We start from the raw sequence: 20152 nt of genomic DNA, 5'->3' as shown, positions 1-20152 counted from the left end.
TTTAAAAGAAATGCCACAGTCGGGCGTCTGAGCAACACCACATAAAGGGCTTTAAAAGAAATGCCACAGTCGGGCGTCTGGGCGACACCACATAAAGGGCTTTAAAAGAAATGCCACAGTCGGGCGTCTGAGCGACACCACATAAAGGGCTTTAAAAGAAATGCCACAGTCGGGCGTCTCAGCGACACCACATAAAGGGCTTATAAAATAAATAATCACAAGGAATATCCAGGAGGTAGAACCGTCCCAGGGATACTCGATAATACAGATAATGCAACGGGTTAGTCCATCACAAAATAATAATCATGGTCCTCACAAGTAACTAGTCGGTATCCAAGTTTGGTTTAACAGTATCTCCTCCAAGGACCGACACTAAGACCGACACTTGACCCATCCCAGACTGTAATCCTTAACCATGGACACGGCTATTCGAATAGGTTTAATCTCTGCAGAGGGTGTACTCTTTACCCACGAGTAACGGATTCCTTTAGTCCATCGGGACTAATTCCGTCTACGGCCTTTTAGTTGAAAACACGCCTAACTTGCACACACCAGCTTAACTCATCGGTGTCTGGAATCACCCACGACACTTGTTAAGCAAAACTCTAAGTGGGGAGGCTACAACCTCGCGTAGCATGGGATCAAATTTATATCGCGCGCTCTAAGGGGTGGCCTCCCCTCTTGGTCCCAACCGGAAACACCCATGCCCCCGGACCAGGTGGCCTGCCTACCGGCTACAACCGGTATCTTCCACCATGGCCTCTCTGTACGGTGTGTGCTTGAAAGGGGTTGACGACTTACTAAACCGTACCCTACCTGCGGCAGGGGCAAGTGGTAGTACAAAACAAGTATGGGGGTTACTGGAACAAGACTCGATCTACGGTCGACTCAGGAGGTTTATAAATTCCCTGCATGACATGTATAACAAATATATTTCAACCAACAAAATCACCACTCAATATACCTTACCATGCCATACCGGACATAACCGTCCCGACGGAGACCGGCGATAGGCTCACGCCTACCCAAGGCAGAGGCTTTCCCGGATTTCTTTCCGGCATGCATGCAAGGCACATGAGGATGATTACCATCACAAGTATATTCATTTCCAACAGCAAGGAAAATCACTAATATGCATTCATGCAAATGATCATATCACATGAAATAACAAGTTCTCCGATATAAGGTGGTGTTATAAACGTGTCTACTAACACACCAAAAATATTATGCCGGGGTTCAGAATGCTTGCCTTCAATGTGTGGAAAGGCAGGGTGCACTCCAAAACTTTTGAAAGTTCTCTTCTCTCTCTCCAAAGTCCTATTTTAAATAAATTTGAATTAACACACAAATACAAAACAGCACAAAAAAGTTGTTTGGAAAATTTTCAAATAAATCTTAAAATAAACTAGACAGACTTTGAGAGATGTAGGAAAAAGAATCAATTCATTTGGAGTTATATTTAAAAAGTTAAGCTCAGTCAAAGTTTTGGTCAAAAATCTGTTATTTAAAATTAAAACAGAAAAAGAAAAACGTTTCGAATAAACACGTACACGTCGAAAGCGTATTTTGGATATACGCTTCCACTTACTCCAGCATGGACTGCGCGTGGGTCACCGACAGTGGGCCCACCTGGCCCACTGGTCAGGTTTGACTGGTCCATGCGCGCGTCGTCTCCCCCTGACCGAACAGAGGCGGAGCTCCGGCGAGGCTTGCCGGCGAATGGCGGCGTCCCTCGGTGATCTGAGTGCATGGGCATGCTCAGGAGGTCGAGACGAACTCGGGGGTACCCACCATGGTCGCCGACGTGGACGGAGTCGCCGGCGACGAGCTTCACGGCGGAGATGGCTTCGGGGGCAAAGTGAGTTTGGGGCTGCGGTGGTTCTCGATCAAAATCGAGCAGGGGAACGAGTTCACGGGAGGAAGATAAAGTTCCTGGTGAAGAGAACGGAGAGGGGGAGGCCCTGGTTGCGGTGAATGGAGCTGGGACGTGGCGGCGGCCGAACCGGCCGGAGTTGGGGAAGACGGCTTTCCCCCGACGATTGCTGGCTGTGGGGGTGCCATGGGGGTGGCCTGAGGTTGTCTGCGTGCTGAGACGAGCTCGGGGCTCCTTTATATAGCGTCTCCAAGTCGGTTCGCGGCTGCCGTGGATGAGCTCGTCGGTGGACCGCCTTACTGTGTTGCAGGGTGACGTGAAGGCGACGAGAGCTAGCCGACGAGCGAGGGGATAAGCTTGCGTTGTTCCCAGGGGCAGGTGGTGAGCCGGGATGGCTTTGGCGGCGCCGACCATGGCAGAGGCGCGCTGTGGACGCCGGTGTGCCGCCAAAAGCTCTGTCGGCATCGCTGTAGGCTGCCAGGGCGGCTTGGCGCGTTGCTGTGAGGGGGGGGGGGAGTGCATGGCGTGGTGCTGCAGAGCGGGCCAAAACCAGGGGGCCAGCGTGTCGGCTCGGGCGCGGTTCATGCAATACGCGCGCTCTGGGCGCGTCCAGTGCACGCATGGAAGGTGTTCGATACAATGCCGTGGCATGCTACAGGTCACAGGTGAGGTTGGCAAGCAACAGGACTAGGCTAGGTTTAGTAAGGGTAACAAGGGACAAGGTGGTTTGGTCAGGTGGTCAAGTTCATAACACAAACTTACAATCGTGCCAAATCTGTTCATGCCCACAGGGTGTTTGACAAAATGCCAGAGGCATCTAGGCAGTACTTGGAGTGGCCAAAACTTCCAGAGTGGGGTCTCTTTGGATGCACAAGAGGGTGATGAGGTTAGTTGGTGGAAAGCACAAACTTGATAGTGCAAGTTTTGCAGAACTTCAAATCTGGACAGGATGTGAATGGCATTATTTCATGAACCAAAAATGACCCAAAGGGTGCATGCTCCTGGACTTAAGGGTTTGGTAGGGCTGTCTACAAGTAGGATAAGGCACAAGGTTACTGGAGCAAAAATAAATAGGGTTGCAGTAGAAATCACAAGGCTGGACCAGAATGGAAAAGAGGTTGATTCACTCAAAATTTTCAAAGAACAGCACTAGGTTTTTGCATAATGTTGAATCATATGCTACTACCAACATCCCATAATTTTGGTGGAGGCCAGAAAGAAATATTTAAAAGGGTTGTAGTGCAAAATTGCACTCTGGACTAGAGAAGAAAAATTGATGCAGAGCTCAAAATATTTCATGAATAAAAGATATTTTTGTATAAAAGTGATTTAAAAACATCACATGACATCTCCAAATTTTGGTGGGATTTTTGAATAAATTTTTAAAGGGGTTGTAGTTCAAATATGGCCACATAACCTGTAAAAACCATTTTTTTAATAAAATGAAGATCAGGCAAATTAATTAGGTAATTAGTTCTACTAATGAAAGAAAAGTTTTTCTTGAGAGGTTTAAACAAGTCCAAAAACATATTTGAAAAGTTTTCATTTTGGGGAAAAAACTCCATAATAACAAGGGAGATAATGGTTCAAAAATAAAAAGGGAGCCCAGAAAATAAAAGTTTTAATTCCTGGCAAAATCTTAATTAATAAAACAAGGCCAAAAATTTTGGGTGTCACACAATTTTGCTTCACAACATCTTTAAAACCCTGAATTTGCAGCCAGAAATTTTCAAACCTGAAGATTTTGGTCTTGGGTATGTGTGTACTAATCTGTACCTGACAAGGTATGTGATCTGAGACGGGTTTTGACAAAGGCAGAACAAGCGTGTTAGGGTAGTGTGAAGTCCAAGATTCAGAGGTGAACACCCAGTCCAATTTCTCCAACAAAGGGGCTTGCTGCATATTGCTCCAAGTGAAACTCCTTCCCTTCAAAGGAATTTCAACCAAAGCCAGCCTGCTAATGGCATCATTGAATTTTAACATATCAGAGATACTGCCACCTTCCCTGCTTCTGTTGTGTGGATACCTGATATAATTGAAATCTCACATGATCATCCACTTGGTATCATCAGGCATTTGAATATTACCGAACCAGTTTAGGAAAACCTCTCTGGTATCACCTTGACAGGGGCCATAAATGTTTGTTAGGATCCATGAATCACCAGTTAGCTTTGAAATGAATTTGATGGAGATGGAGAAATCATTTTGAAAGAGAGTTTCTCCCTGAAAAAGGCTGCCATTCCATGCAATGAGAAGCCCACCAGAAGCCCCAACTAAGGGAAGGAAATCAAAGCAATGTATCCTCTTAGGGTAGAAGTTTTCGAGATATCTGTAGTCAAATTGATCTTTCTTTGTTTCTTGCAGACAGATAATATCTGCATTAGCCTCTTCAATCTTGTTTCTAAGAGATAGCCACTTCTTGCTGTCATTAATGCCCCTGATGTTCCAATTTAGTATATTCCAGTTTCTGTTCATATCCAGATAATAAGGTAGCTGCAACTGCCACTTTTAGGCTGTTAAGACCAGCCAAACAGAGCCAGACAGTCAAGAAGTAATAAACAAGCTCCCATGACCACAAATCACCACACCACAACATGCTCTTAATACAAATGCAAGGCTTATCACAGAGGTAGCTAATAAAGCAAAAGCCAGAAGTCAACATTTCAGATTTAGATACCATTACAAAAGGATTGTCTCTCACAAGTACCACTGATAACAGACCACAAAGTTGAATCAAAGAGCCGGGATGAAAGCTGTTCAAGCCTAACATAACTGACAAATGAGAATCTAACTATGGCTTGAAGACAACCTTCTTTGAAGATTCCTTAGCATCAGCCTTGACCTCCTTCTTCTTCTTGGGCTGGTGCAGTATCTCCTCAGAACAATCTTTTGCAGCAGCCTTGCAAAAGGAAACAGTGAGATTTTTGACAACCTTTGTAGTAATAGCAAGAGGGTCAGATGAACAAGGGAAACAATTCTTTTCTGAACATGATTTTCTCTTGAATCCTTTGTTATAACTGAGTTTTTACAACAAAGTATCTAATCATTTTTGGCACTTTTCAGGTATAACAAAAGGCAGTGTTTTATTACTTGTAGAACCGTCAATGATGTAAGTCCATAATTGTGAAGCAAGCAATGATTTGGCCCAATCAAAGTTTTCAACAGTCAAAAGAGAAAAAGTGATGAATTTGCACCATTCAACAGGTACCCGAGTAACCTTATCTGTTGGAGCCATAGGTGCAAAATGAGTGCTCCAAAGTTCCAGCCCTTCCTTTGAAAGAAACTCCTCGTCTTGGCCTAAAGATGCAGTGGTTTGTAACTGAATATGTTTGCCAGAGAAACTTGCATTGAAGATAGGAAAAGGGAAGCCAGGGGAGCATCCATACTGTTACCTTCAGATGAGCTGAAGTTTTCCGCATCCTGATTTTCTGATAGAGGTGTGCTTCTCTGTGCAGCTGAGGCTAGGCCATATGTATTGGCCAGGGTATCTGGAATGACAACAATATACTCCTTGTCTGCCAGCTGGGCAGGAGCAATCACAGCATCAGCCACTATTGCAACAGCAGCAGAAACTTCTGCTGCAGAGACTAAAATTGCAACAACTGGCACTTCTATTGCAATAGGAGCAGCAATAGAATTGACAACATTCTCCACTGCAGGAACATCAATAATGCCAACATTCTCCACTGCATCAATGGAATGGGCCTCAACCATAATAATTGCAGAGGGAGCTTCAAAGTCTTGGTGCAGAAGGGGCTCTTGCACAGGCATATCCATTTGAGGATGTGGAGGAGGAGATTCAGCAACCAAATTAGCAATCTCAACTACAGGCAACAATGGTGCTTCAAGTATGATGAGATCTTCCCCTGGTAGCTGTTCAGTGGGCTGGTTAAGGTCAAAACCAGCATGCAGGATAGGCTGGGCTTCAGGCAGAACTCGAGGAGCCAACAGTTCATCCAGGTCTTGCAATATTGGTACTCCACTAGCAGATTCAGCAGAGCTCACATTAGCACTAGGTAGACCCAAGGAAAGGGTAAGACCACTGTTGTCATCCACTGGCTGCTCTGCCTCCTCCAAGGGGCCCATTAGTTCATTCAACTCCAGGAATTCTCCAGCTTGAATTTCCACATCAATAAGCTACTGCTGTTGTGGCATCACCCAATGGCCCTAGCCCTCATCTTCCTCTTCCTAGGCTGGAGCTTCTTCAATGACTGGTAAGTTCTGATGTTCAGGCTGCAGCAGATGGAAAGCTACAGGCCCAACCATTAGGTTGTTCTGGTTTGGATGGTGCAATTGCTCCTGTGGCCTTGGATGAGGGTTACCATCCACAGGAACCGGGTCCTCGTCAGCAGGTGGCTCTCCATGGGGTTGCCATCTACAGGGCAGGTCCAAGATTGTCCACTGAAACTCTTAGCACCTGAAACTACCAGACTGGAGGGGACATCCATCAGAGCATCAACTTTAACTTTCAAAGCAACTACAACATCACTGGATTTATATCTGTCCGAGACCATAAGTTGCCCAAAACCCGCAGTTGCATTGGATAGTTAATGAAAACTTCTCAAATCAGCAGGGAAACCAAACACCAGAAGCCAAACATCCTGATTCAGATTGAAATTTTTCCAATTCATATCCTCATTGTGCCTTTGAAAGATGATGTGGATGTCGTCATAGGCATGTGGCCCTCTGTTAACTAAGAAATCTCTGTCTGCCGCGCTATGAACCCGCACAAAAGCTTGCCCGAAAGGGCATTTCGTCACAGCCGTGACTCCAATACGCTTGGATTGAAGAAACTCAAGGAGGATCTCACGGACATTGAGAAAGCTTACTTCTCCTTGAGGCATGGGGATGATTGTTCCAATGGCAAGATCCTCGTTGGCAGGAACCTGATTGCCATGAAGCACACGGTGACGCGCGGGACGCCCTTCGACCTCAATCGCATGCAAGCCATCTGGGAGGAAAGGGATAGGGTCAAAGGGGAATGTTGCCATTGCCGACGGCTGGACTGGGGCAGCTCCGGAAGAAACCCTCAACGAAGGAGCTGGTTGCAGCAGAGGCGGAGGAGTGTGGTGGGAATGCGATTCGACAGCGGCGGTAATGGCTTGATTTGACTAAACAACAGATATGGCGGTCTCTCTGGATGGTGGGTCTAAATGTGGCGATTGACGGTTGTCACGACCACTAGCCAAAACTGGCTGCTGCAGCAAAAGAGGAGGTTGAATGTGAGGCGTCGACTCGGAGATCGTGCCACCGAATCTATAGTTATCTTTGATATGGCTTAGGCAACGACATCCTCTACAGCGGATTTTTTTTTACAACCGGGCCTGAGATGGCCCACCTCAAGACAGCGAACACAGAAGAGGTTGTTGGGCTCTCTAGTGGGCTGGACCGGCCTAGAGTTTTGAAAACCCATGGATCCCGCCCTCCCAATAGCCACATTATTTGGCGCAGTTAGTACAGGGCTTAAGGCTTCCATTGATTGAGTGAGGCGTTCCGAAACTGATAGGGGACATAGCGAATTGGATCTGGCCGGAGATTTGGGTGGGGATTTGGTATGCGAGGTATGATCTTGGAATATTCTAGGAGTTTGAACCGTTGCGGCATAGGATCTACGGTCACTGGATCGATCTACCACCGTCCATTCTTGATCAAGGTCTTGCTGATAGAGCCGGAACTCTTTGTGGAAATCTGGTCCACCATTCCCCCAGAGAAAGAAACTAAGATTGAAAAGATCATTGGCACAATTACCCCCTTTGATAATAGCAAAACCTACATTCTTAGAGGAAACCCTGAACTTGAAGGACCAATTCTAAAGGCAAGAAACTTTGAAACGAGAAGCATGTCCCCCAAAGCAAGATTGAAGCATGAGACTGACCGAATCCTCATTGATACGAAGTTTAGAGCGAGTCACCTCAGCCACTAGGAAGAATTCCTTGAGTTTGCCGCCTTCAGAGTGGTTGATAGGCACACCATATTGTTTCCAGATGAAAGCTTCAGAGGCCAAACCTTGCTCGAACTTGAGATCTGAGAGGGCCATCTTGGAGGAGGACGGCGTGCACCGAGCCTGGGATGGTGGCTACCAGCACCGGAGTGGCGGCCGGTGGGATTTGTGGCCGCCGCGGCCGGAGTGGCCAGCGGCATAGGAAGGGGCTAGGCGCATGGAGGGGCTAGAGGGAGTCCGCCAAGTTGTAAAACTTCAGTTAGATGCTTAATCTTCGCCTTGTGCCACTAGAGTTGGTGCGATGGTGTAGTCTCAGATTGCCGAGGATATCAAAGGATCTATATATAACCTTTGTTAGTTGTTTGCCTTATGTGTAACACTTCGTTGTTGTTTTATTACTGCCTTTAGTCTCCTAACCGTATTCATGGCAACCTTCCGGTTGCCCGACGACCTATAATGCTACAACAAACTCACTTAAAACTTTCTTTGATTAAGTCTTCCGCCTGACTGGCTAAAAAATAATTTAGTGTTTCAGCACACCATAAACTGAAAACAAATGAAGAATACTGCTTATAAATAAGTAAAAACGATGCTCGACATGCACAATTTGTTAGGAAGGCTGACTTGTACATAAAGTGTAAGCAAGCTACCGCATTCACGCCTTCATTTGACTACCGATCAGGAATGTAAGCTTACAAAAAGCCTTAGAAGTATGTTTGCATGTCATGTTTTTGGCCTCTAATCCCACACCATATTCTTCGAAGATTGAGGAACAAGAGGATATATAATAAAAGAAACCTTTCTTAGAGAGAAAACTAAGCCGCTAATGTTCGGTTTGGATAAGTAAAGTCATGTCGAGAGTCAATTCGTGGGACCCAAACACCCTAGCTTCGTGGAAAAGACCAGAATGGGTGTGAAGCAGATGAACTTTATATTACAATGGTCTCTACCATTGAGATGTCGCCATCATCGACACACAACCCTAAGACAGAAGAAACTCAGTCCTACTCTTCAAACAATGATGCATGGTTAACATTGCCTCCGTGCACTCAGAATGGCACTAAAGGGCAAAGGAAATTGGTTTACAAAATAGAAACATTGTTGTGCTCCTCTCCATGGTGACTAGGGTTTGTGGTGGTTGGTCAATCATTTCGCGTGAGCTCTATTGCTCATGTTTGTTCCTCTTTGTTATGTTGTACTGAATTTATTGTATTAATGTAGCCACTTTGTCGCTGAAACCCCCATTAAAGTTGGTTTATGAAGAAAAAGTTAACGGAAATTTACTTCACAAACACAAAATTAAGTCTCTCTCAAGAAAAAACTAAACACAATATTTCTTGTCAAAAAGTAGGTGCATGATATGATTAAGTGGACTCACGCAATAGATATGATAGAGATGTTATCCTAAATAGTTGGGTTGGGTCTTTAGAACTAAATCAGCAACTAACTACAAAAAAAAATGAAAGGAATCGTGGGGTGATTGTTCAAAGTTGCTCCGATCGGCGTAGAGAAGGTACCAACCATATATAAAGTTGACAATAAAACACATTATACAATAGTATCCTTTAGTGACTTTTCTAAGAATTAATGCTTATATTTGTGTACTATAAGATAATCAATGCTTGCATCCGCTAAAATTCTATGGTGATTAAAAAAATAGAAACCCGGACTTTAACGTAGCGATGCTTGCAAGATAGGCATGGTGAATCCTCCAAAACCCGGACTCTTTGTGTGGCCAGGTTTTGCAAGCAAAATACTTCCCCCTGCGGGAACATCTTGAAAGAACAACCAGTCGCAGGCATGAGTTATATTTTGTGCAGTATTCTTAAGGGTGTCGCTTTTGTGAAGGAGGGCATGATATGGAGAGTTGGCTCAGGTGAAAATATAAGAATCAGAAATGTTTGTTAGCTTTAATCATGGTGGCTGGGTAGGAGCGCTCTTTCCTAACGGTTGTTGGTTAGCTTTAATCACGGTGTTCATACCGTGAGAGGAGCTTCTATGCCTATGTCGTTCAAACCCTGAGAGTGGTTTCTATGCCTATGGTGTTCAGCTCAATTATCACTGTTGATTGTCTGGATAGCTTATCAGACATGCCGCCTGGTCTTATCGAACATAGTTATATGTCTTTTTTTCATGGAAAAACTTTCAATCTATTCATCATCGATCGTACTATGAGCATTGGAAATAATAAAAATTACAACCAGATGCATAGACCACCTAGAGACGAGTACAAACACTGAATGAGTCGAAGACGCGCCGCCATCATCACCCCTCCCTCACTGGAGCCGGACAAAACATGTTGTAGTAGACAATCTGAAAGTCGCCGTGCTAAGACTCCATAGGACCAGCGCACCAGAACAGCAACCGCCGCTGATGAAGAGAAGCGTAGATCGAAATGATTCAACCTGAAGACACAATTATATGTCTTTTGTATTCTAATAACACATGATGTTTGTAGTTTCCCGCACAATAATCATCTAAATGAAGCATGGTCACCCTCCAATTTTTCCATCAAAGATAATCCTCTCATTTTGACCTTTAGCATCATGCGCTAGTTCGTGTTAGTGCAAGCAAAACATTATCGTCAGCATGCACGCACATACATATACGTGAACCTAAATAAAAGGAAAGAGACCAAAGGCAGCTCGACGTGAGTGTCCGAACCACTACACCGTCGTCCATCCTAATCCGCACGTACAGAAACCATAAACTTAATTAGCAGCCAAACCTCCATCACAAACCTCCCATGCATGGCTCGCGCAGGTCCATGTATTATCTTAACCTAATCCAAATGCCACTCGTTAGTGGAACAATCGCCCATGGCCATCCGTCCCCTTCCACTACCTTGTTATTTCCTTAATCTCTTTCGCGGCGTTCTTCCTTTAGTTTGTCCGGTTCTTCAGCATAATGCGGCTAGTTTAAGCTGGCAGATGAGATGGGGTTTTTAAAGGACTCCAAATTGCACTAGAATAGCTTGTGTTCGTGCGATCTTAATTCGGTCAGAGCATGCCTTGATCAAAAGGTACAAAATATTTTGGAGATATATACCAAAAAATGAAAAATAAATTATCTTTGCACCCCTTCTTGGGGAGCTACTTTGCTTTAGAAGGAAAATGCTGACCAACTGGCTTTAGCACTGTTTGGTGTCTCATATATGTTTAATCGTACCAATAGTTGGTTTTCTATGGATTCATAGCATGTTTAATCATGCAAATGGCTGTGGTTGGGTTTTTATGTACCATTTGGTTCACTTGAAAAATCTGAAATAACAAAAAAAAACTATACAATCCAATAGTCATTTTTTTTTCACGAGGAAATCCAATAGTCACTGTGATGCACGTAACCATTTTTTATTAAAGAGCAACACAAGTTCAAAGCAACGAAAATTCAAGCCAAGCTCAAGAGCTTTTTCAGACTCGTATATTTTAACACTTAACACCAACTGTTTGTGATGCCTACCCGAAGTCCACTCACCAGTGAAGGACAGCCATTCAAAACAGAGCAGAACAAGGGGGGCGGTGATAAAAAATGACTTCGTGTTTATTATCTTATCCATCCAATCCAATTCTTTTTGGCATCCCTCCAAAGGGAAAGTCCCAGTCAGCTTCTGGTTTTATAATCAGTGTCAACGTAAAAGCTCAGCCGGGTGAAAGGATTGCCCTAATTGGCACATTTAAGGTCGTATAAATCACCATCAAGTTTGACCGCCTGTTTTATTTTTCTGCGGCCAGAGGACTCGGCAGCAGTGAGCTATGAAGACGACACGCACGTACTCTACGCACTAGGGATACGGATACCCAACTCTGCAGACCTGCTCGGGCAGCCTTCAGCTTTTCTTTTGCGGCCGGTTTTGCTCAGGCGACCGTCTCACTTTTCAGCCCTCGAATTGAGAACCTCCAGGCCGAAATTTGATTGGCTGATGGCTGACAATGAATTTCGCCCGAGTCCCAAAATATTTGATGCTGACAATGAATTTCGCCTGTGTTGAGATCGCCTGGATCGATCCCACCAAACCCAAACCTTCCATAGTGGTACCCAAATTTAAACCAAGAGGATATGAACCTGGTATTGCACCTTCCCTCGCCCACTCAGTTGCTGTCATCTCAGTTCCTCCGTTCGCTTACAATTGGCATCGAATTCGATCAAACATTTCCGAGAGCATTCGGTGAAACACTGATGCAGTTACCATGAGCAGCAAGGGATCCGAACCTGATCAGACAGGATCCTCAATGCAGCTGGTGGATGGTGGCAACATGAGCTACCCATGTCCAGCTGATCCCAGCAGCAGGATCTTTGACTGGCACAAGTGATTGACCAGTACTTGAAGCTAAGATGACTAGACTGCAATGATGTAGCACTTTGCAGCATGATTCCTACACACCACTCATGCATGCAGTCAGTGCACAAGAAAGGCGTAACAGATTGGGCGGCAGATTAGTTTGTTTGTTTAGGCACAGTGGTACGTGGCTAGCTAGTGCTTGCACCATGCTGCAGCATGGAACAGCAGCAGCTTTGCAAGTGGTTTCCTTATAACCATTAAAAAGGTGATAACAGGAGGCGAGGTGGTGACACCATGCGTAACCGGAACTGAAGCCGATCGCCCCCAGTTGGGCAAAGCCCCCAACAACCACCTGCATCGGCCGAATGCTAGTGCCGTCCGTTCGTGCAGTGCGGTGCCCAATCACCCCTTCTGCAACCAAAAGCTAGTGGCGTCTGCGCGGGGCCACATGTCCGGTCATATCTGTATATATGTGTGCAGCGCCCTGTGCCTGCATTGGACTGCTCAGAGCAACACATTTAACACTTGCAAACTGTACAGAGAAGGCATGGAGAGGGAGATTGGTCCAGAGTATGAGCTGAACGAGATAGATGGCGGCACGTTGCATGGCTCTGTGGGGAGCAGGCTCTCCCTGTTCGCCAGGGAGTTCAAGTGGAGAAGCAGCAGCTGGCATAGCAGCAGCGCCTTGAGGCTCCCCAACAATTGCTATGGCAGCAGCTTTGTCATCGACCCCAATGGAAGGTACGTCCGTAAGATAGTGCTTAGAAGCCAGATAGTGCTGAAAAAGATGATCCAAATGTTGCATTCAAAATCAATGACTATTAACTGAGTGCTGGCCGATTAGAGAAGCTCTGCATGAGAACGATGAGAGATGCATACCATGCAGAGGCATGGAAGCATGGAGCTAGCTAGGCAGCCATGATTCTTGATGTTGAACGTGCTCTGCTCTGCTCTGCTGCAGATGGTACAGGATGTGGTCGAACATGATGTTCCTCTGGTCCATCTACTCCGTCTTCTACACCCCCTTCGCCTTCTGCTTCTTCCGGGGCATCCCCGAGCACCTGCTGGACCTCGAGTGCGTGCAGCTCATCTTCCTCGCCGACGTCGCCGTCCACTTCTTCCTCGCCTACCGTGACCCTCACACCCACCGGGTGGTCTACGACCAGCAGAGGATCGCGCTACGGTCAGAGCCTCTCACAATGAACTCAAGACGGAATGACATGTTTCTGAATTTCTGAAAGTGTTCTTGCCTTTTCAGCTACATCAAGGGCAGCTTCGCTCTCGACATGCTCGGATGCTTCCCCTGGGACGCAGTCTACAAGGTAAATTAACTTGGTTCACAATCTCAAGAACCAGTCCGATCAACATTTCTGCATCGGAAAGAATGAAAAAGAAGTTGATACACACACGAGACACCATGAGTCCATGACACCATTGCTGGCTCCTTGCGTGATCAGTTTACGGGGAGGATGGAGGTGGTGAGGTACCTGGTGTGGCTGCGGCTGTACAGGGCGAGGAAGATCCAGGGCTTCTTCAAGAAGATGGAGAAGGATATCCGCATCAGCTACCTCTTCACGCGGATCGCGAAGCTGGCCACCGTGGAGCTCTACTGCACGCACACCGCCGCCTGCGTCTTCTACTACCTCGCCACCACGCTGCCCCCGGCGCGCGAGGGGGGCACCTGGATCGGGAGCCTCGCCATGGGCGACCAGAGCTACATCAACTTCAGGAAGGTCGACCTGCTCACCCGCTACATCACCTCCCTCTACCTCGCCATCGTCACCATGGCCACAGTCGGTAATAAGCATTCTCGACGCCATGCATGCCCCATGTCGGTTGCAGTTCTTGATCTGACACAAGAAAAAAACATGTGCAGGCTATGGTGATGTGCATGCGGTGAACCCGAGGGAGATGGTGTTCATCGTGGTGTACGTCTCCTTCAGCATGCTGCTCGGCGCCTACCTCATCGGGAACATGACGGCGCTCATCGTCAAGGGGTCCAGGACCGAGCGGTTCCGGGACAAGATGACGGAGCTCATCAGGTACATGAACAGAAACCGGCTGTGCAGCGACATCAGCTCCCAGGTGAAGGCGCACCTGCTGCTGCAGTACGAGAGCAGCTACAAGAGAGACAGGATCGTCGACGACATACCCGCCGCGGTCCGATCCAAGGTACTGTTCAGGGCTTCAGGCTAGTTTTTCTCTGACCAAATAAATTTTCTTTTTGGAGCAACTTTAATCAGTTTGAGCATTTTGTTTTAAACTTCTCCCAGACACTGTACCTGGAAACGGTCTCAAAAGTGCACCTGTTCAGAGGATGCTCAGAAGACTTCCTGAGCCAGATTGTAAGAACTTGAGTAGACTCATGCTTATCTCACTGCAGTTTATCTCAGGTGGACAATTCATCTAACTCTTCAGTTGATGGTTTCAGGTGGTTAAAATACAGGAAGAATTCTTCCTCCCCGGGGAAGTTATTTTGGAGCAAGGCACTGTAGTGGATCAGATATACATTGTGGCACATGGATGTCTGGTACTACTTTTCACTGAATTTTTCTCCATAAACCAAGAGAAAACACAACTCTGCTGTATTACTGACCTTCACCTATCATGTCCCATGTGATCTTACATGAAGAGTTCGCCGCCGCCGGAGAAGGCGGATCAGAAGAGATCGTCTCAGAGCTGCTGCCCTACGACATAGTCGGCGACGTCGCCGTGATCTGCAACACTCGACAGCCATACACAGTTAGAGTCAGTGAACTCTGCAGCCTCTTGAGAATTGACAAGCAGTCCCTGACTAGCATCTTGCAAATGTACCTCAAGGATAGCCGTCAGATACTGAGCAACCTACTCAAGGTACATCCTAATTTAGCAGTAGAATCATAGTAAATGTTAGCATTTCGACGCAAAAAGATTGGCGGTACTGAAGCATTTCTTCTGCAGGGGAAACGAACAGAGTCAAAGGGGAAGCAACTAGAATCAGATATCACATACCTTATAGCAAAGCAAGAAGCTGACATGGTCCTTGGAGTCAACAATGCTGCCTACCATGGAGATTTGTTTCGGTTGAAAGGCTTGATCGGTGCAGGAGCAGATCCGAGTAAACCGGATTACGACGGGAGGACCTCCTTGGTACGTGAACCTTTGCAGATCAATCATCAGTCAAATTACTACAGGAGTTCCACATGCTAACTAGTACTACTAAAAGTTAACTGCAAAAATTATCAGTCAAGATTCTATTTGCACAGTAACAACTCTTCAACTTTTCCCACATCTTTTCCTTGCAGCATGTGGCTGCATCAAGAGGATACGAAGATATCGTCAGGTTCCTTATCCAGCGAGGAGCAAACGTCAACAGCATAGGTGCGGTTTCCTTTTTCTTTTTCTATTTACAGAAGCAGTTCAAAACAGTAGTATGAAGCAACTAACACACACATCTGAAAATGCAGATAAGTCTGGGAAGTCGCCGCTGCTGCAAGCGGTGAAATCAGGGCACGAGAGGATCATCTCGCTGCTGGTGGCGCACGGCGCGGCGCTGAACCTGGAGGACGCAGGAGGCTACCTGTGCAGGGTGGTCGCCCAGGGCAAGATCGACCTGCTGAGGAGGCTGCTCAGGTTCGGCATCGACCCCAACTGCAGGAACTACGACCGGAGGACGCCGCTCCACGTAGCCGCCAGCGAGGGCCTGCACCTCGTCGCTGGGATGCTGGTGGAGTTTGGTGCTGACCTTGTGGCCGCAGACAGGTGGGGCAACACCCCGCTCGACGAAGCACAACGGTGCGGCTGCAAGCCGCTGGTGAGGATCCTGGAGCAGGCTAGAGCTGCTGCTGCTGCCGATCATTAGGTTCATCAAACCATTTGGCTGTAGTTCATGTAGGCTAGGGGTAGGAACTATTATTGGCAATCCAATATTCTTTCTGAGAGCATCTATCACGGATTCATTTCAAAGAGAAGTAGCACCCCAGATGCCATCGCAAAGATGTGTATCCAGTGTGAGAGTAACAATGGCAGGCAACAATGGCAGGCAGAGCAAACGGATGGCATGTCAATTCACTAACCAACCATTTAATTACTAGAGAGGTGGGTTTTCACGCTCAACAATCCATCAAAACTACTCCATCTGTTCCTAAATATAAGTCTTTGTAGAGATTTCATTATGAACCACATACAGATGTATATAGATGCATTTTAGAGTGAAGATTCACTTATTTTACTCTGTATGTAGTCCATAGTGAAATCTATACAAAGACTTATACTCCCTCCGTCCGGAAATACTTGTCATCAAAATGGATAAGAAGGGGTGTATCTAGAACTAAAATACATCTAGATACATCCTCTTTTATTCATCTTGATGACAAGTATTTCCGGACGGAGGGAGTATTTAGGAACGGAGGGAGTAGAAAGCAACAGATGGCCTACTCATACTACTACCAACATAGTACAGTACTACCCGTACTATGTCCCCTCAGATGATTTTGATTTGAAACGGTGTCAAAATTCAAAAAAAGGAGCACCACATTGGGATGTTTGAACCCAAGCCAACGGCCTGTACAAAGCCACCTCCTGTCCCCATCACCAGCCAAAATCCTAACATGTCACCAAGATAGCGCAACAGCGGAGCAAACAGCATCGTTGGGAAATGAGAGATTTCCCATGGTTCAAGCATCACCAGTCACCACCATCACGAGTCGGAAGCTTTCATCATCACCGCTATATCGAGTCAGAAGCTTTCGTCGTGGCTTTGTAGCTGCAACCAGGGCACATGTAGTCCTCGATTCCGTTCGCCATCTCAGTAGTCACGCCAACACACTTGCCGTGGAACCACCTCTGACAGTGGTCGCAGCCAATCCATAGGTGCCCGTCGTTAGCGCTGTAGATCTCGTCGCAACCGGCACACTTGGTTATAGCTTGATCCTCGCCGCCCCCACCCTCTTTGCCACCATCCTCCTCCTTGAGCATTGGCCGGTCCTCCATTACCTTCCAGCTGTTGAAATTGGCGTAGTAATCTTCCTTGGGCATCGGCAGGGCCGGTGTCACCGGCTTGCAGTTAGAAGTGAATTGGTTTGGTGGCTGGAATGGGATGCAGAATGAGTGATAATTGATAAAGCCTGTGTTTGATATGTACAACAAATAAGGAATGTCGTGTGGTCAGCGCATGTTAACCTGGGAGCTGGACTTATTTTTCCTGCTGCCGTTGGGGGTCTGTGCTTGCCTCTCATAGCTTCCTGTCACAGCTTCATAGACAGTGGGAAGACGATTGATCAACCTGAAGAGCTGTTCCCTGCAACCAAAATACAAGTGCCACTTCAGCACCATTATCAAACTCCATGATAGCAATCAGTACTTCGTTCCAAACTAAACACCGTACTCCGGATACACCTATCTAGGCTGGCATAGAAATGACATGCATCACAAACAAGCTCCGTTCAGAAGCAAGAACGTAAAGGAGAACCAATGCCACATAGGTTCAGAACCCAGCACTATCATTGCAACTTTAGAAGACAGCAGCAGTTCATTAAGTAGGTATGATGGTTTATCTCAAGAAGTTGCACAAATCTGTCAGCATGAGTTGAAGTGAAAAGCAAATTGGTCCTCCCAAGTTTGGTTCTTAGACAAGAACAAGCAGGAGGAATGTTGCCCATCTTACCTAAAGAAGGCCAAGTTTAAAAAACACATTACATCTAGCCCATTTTTGCCGAAGACAAAATGAATGGCTTGAAATGATAATGACAATACTGCAATCTATGCACCATAAAAAATGTGAAACTGTTGCAAAATTATCCGACAATCATGACATATACTACCTCCGTTCCTAAATATAAGACATTTTAGAGACTTGTACAGAGGGAGTAGAAGATACTTTAGGGGATATAAATACAATTGAAAATGTAAATGATGAAGCATTCGTCGATTGAAGTTAGAACATCACTATAGACAGTAAGAAATGCTTAAATACTGATGATTTCTTGAAATATACAGCAAGCTAGATAAGAATATCAGTACTGATACTTTCCACCAAATATAACATCCTCAGTACTGCTCCACTTACCATTTTGATCAGCTTTTTTCTTTGTTCAGACATCATTCAATTAGTAGAGGTTTATATTCAACTAGTGAAAATATTCAAATATTTATCAGAACACTCTGCACTTGTTGGGTTACAAGAATTGTAAAGAGGTGTATGCACCTAACAACTAATTCTAGGCTCTATGAGAAATAAGAAGGTAAAAGGGAGAAAAGGCATTTAAAAAAATAAGGTCCATTATCTGAGTGAATTATGACAAAGATTAGCGAAAGGACCTAAGACTCACAGATTTACATACATTACAAATTCACATTGAGATCTTTCCAAATGAAAATGAAATGAAATGTATGACACGGTGCTGAACGTCTTTGTGCATAGTAAGTTGTAGTAGCAAGCAAAGTATGGACTGTATCATGCAATACATTCAACACATAGAATGTCCTGCTTGGAAAAGAAATTGATTGTAAAAGAAAAGAAGAAATATAGCGTTTGCAGTAAAGAAAAGCAGCATACCTGCCAGCTCTGTCAAATGAGACACGACCCGCGTGGTAAAATGCTATGGACATTAACCATGCATCACTATGAATAGCTATCATAGATAGCCAAACTTTCTTGGGTGTAACATCACGAGCAAAGTTTATCCCACATACTGGCTCAGGAAGTTGAACAGGAACCTCCTCAGGTAGTTGACTCACTTCCCAGGTCCCATCAGGCAGTCCAACGAGGCACAAGGCCTTCTCGTCTGGCAAATAAAGGGTCATCACAAGTCAGAGTTGTGCCTACGAAGATGACAACTTTGTTCATTCCACAAGTAACCCAGAAAACGACATGACACAAAATGAGCATGCTAGTGCATGCAGTATCATTAATTTAATGAAAACCCACAAGCACATACAAGCTGATGCCGACACAGAGTACAGCAACACTACGCATTTTGCAGTGACACCCAACTACTGACAGAGGCAATTGGGAATTCGGGACTTCCAATTCTGCAGCACAATCCTTTGGCCACTCAAAGCTCAACAGGCCATTTCAATTTACCCGCATTGTTAGTATTCATGGCAATTTCTCCAATTTACAGCTGAATAGAAGCAAAAGTGATGGTTAAATGTTCTGGTAGCGCAATCAGATAAGGCATACAGAATTTCCATTGCACCATATTATCACCAAACTCGTAATTCTCCCCTGATTTGACTCCCCAAATTTTAAATTTGACTCATCACTCATTAGCAAATTCGTTCCATCGGAGACTACCGGAATTACTTCATCAATCATTCCACTGGTAATGCAACGAAAACTGCCAATATTATGGAATCAGCAACTACATCGAGCATCACGAGGCAATCAAATAACGTCAGTGAAACTACATATTATTATTAACCTTGGGGTTGCCTATGTACATATTTCTACCTGCTAATAGATGGAAACCACAAATTCCATCTCCCCCAAAATCAACATCAGAAGAAGTAAGGAAACTCACCGGGGTCGCACTGCTGGTAGAACTCCTCCACATCTGCGGACCAATAAACAAATAAAACCAACCATCAGCGTGAAAAAAACCCGCACCAAAATCCACGCCAGAGAGGGGGGAGGGGGGACCTTCGGTGAGGGCCTTCACAATGCCGGCGCGGCGGCCGCGGTAGTGCCCGAAGACGAACTCCGGGGAGTGCCCGTTCGGGTGGACGGCAGGCGAGAGGATGCCGTCGGCCATCGCCGCCACACAGTGCGCGGCCAGCCGGAAATAGGGTTTTGATGGTGGAGGGGGAGGGGATTCCACTACTTGACCAATCAGAAGGAGCAGAGAAGCCGGGTGATTTATTACGTTCGTGGCTTCGCGAGAAAGCCGCAATTTGAGATTTTGAAGGTTGGCGAAGTGGGGCCGGGTGGAGATCATGAGTCCCCCATCTTTACGCCTGACTGTGAAGTCAGCTGTATTTTTTTTAGGACACGTCTAGTGGGCGGCCGGCTGCCCACTAGTGCGATCGAGCGGCCGGCCCAAAACGGTAAGCCCTGTCCCCCCGCGGTACAGAAAAGGAA

The 20152-nt window shown here is 45.9% G+C and overlaps 2 protein-coding genes and 2 long non-coding RNA genes across 4 annotated transcripts; 1 reads left to right on the top strand and 3 right to left on the bottom strand.

Moving 5' to 3' along the window:
* The first annotated feature begins 12640 nt into the window (after positions 1-12640).
* Positions 12641-15939, top strand: LOC119355258 (potassium channel KOR2-like). The gene is made up of 11 exons (XM_037622048.1): positions 12641-12834; positions 13055-13276; positions 13352-13415; positions 13551-13890; positions 13970-14265; positions 14367-14438; positions 14525-14622; positions 14721-14946; positions 15034-15222; positions 15378-15453; positions 15540-15939. The coding sequence occupies exons 1-11, from the start codon at positions 12641-12643 to the stop codon at positions 15932-15934; spliced, it is 2172 nt and encodes a 723-aa protein (XP_037477945.1). The 3' UTR covers positions 15935-15939.
* LOC119355260 lies at positions 12838-13265 on the bottom strand. The gene is made up of 2 exons (XR_005171521.1): positions 12973-13265; positions 12838-12871 (listed from the first exon to the last, which is right to left on the bottom strand). It is a non-coding gene; the product is annotated as an uncharacterized LOC119355260 (long non-coding RNA).
* Positions 14312-15939, bottom strand: LOC119355259. Its single transcript, XR_005171520.1, has 3 exons — positions 15085-15939; positions 14908-14953; positions 14312-14810 (listed from the first exon to the last, which is right to left on the bottom strand). It is a non-coding gene; the product is annotated as an uncharacterized LOC119355259 (long non-coding RNA).
* A 550-nt stretch (positions 15940-16489) lies between these two features.
* Positions 16490-19943, bottom strand: LOC119355257 (PHD finger protein ALFIN-LIKE 4-like). The gene is made up of 5 exons (XM_037622046.1): positions 19715-19943; positions 19596-19628; positions 18629-18857; positions 17254-17371; positions 16490-17160 (listed from the first exon to the last, which is right to left on the bottom strand). Exons 1-5 carry the CDS (start codon positions 19824-19826, stop codon positions 16801-16803), a joined length of 852 nt encoding a protein of 283 aa, XP_037477943.1. The 5' UTR covers positions 19827-19943; the 3' UTR covers positions 16490-16800.
* Positions 19944-20152: the final 209 nt, after the last annotated feature.

The sequence above is a fragment of the Triticum dicoccoides genome, chromosome 2A (genome assembly GCF_002162155.2).
Source record: "Triticum dicoccoides isolate Atlit2015 ecotype Zavitan chromosome 2A, WEW_v2.0, whole genome shotgun sequence".
NCBI classification, from domain to species: Eukaryota; Viridiplantae; Streptophyta; class Magnoliopsida; order Poales; family Poaceae; genus Triticum; species Triticum dicoccoides.
This window is presented reverse-complemented; position numbering and strand designations above follow the sequence as displayed.

Bases quoted from the DNA above. Each gene is read 5' to 3' on its own strand.
- LOC119355258 (XM_037622048.1), top strand. From the start codon at position 12,641: ATGGAGAGGGAGATTGGTCCAGAGTATGAGCTGAACGAGATAGATGGC. The intron at 13,277-13,351 runs GTCAGAGCCTCT...TTGCCTTTTCAG, and splicing joins CAGCAGAGGATCGCGCTACG to CTACATCAAGGGCAGCTTCG. The intron at 15,454-15,539 runs GTGCGGTTTCCT...CTGAAAATGCAG, and splicing joins AGCAAACGTCAACAGCATAG to ATAAGTCTGGGAAGTCGCCG.
- LOC119355257 (XM_037622046.1), bottom strand. From the start codon at position 19,826: ATGGCCGACGGCATCCTCTCGCCTGCCGTCCACCCGAACGGGCACTCC. The intron at 18,858-19,595 runs GTGAGTTTCCTT...TTTATTTGCCAG, and splicing joins CTACCAGCAGTGCGACCCCG to ACGAGAAGGCCTTGTGCCTC. The intron at 17,161-17,253 runs GTTAACATGCGC...ATCCCATTCCAG, and splicing joins AAAATAAGTCCAGCTCCCAG to CCACCAAACCAATTCACTTC.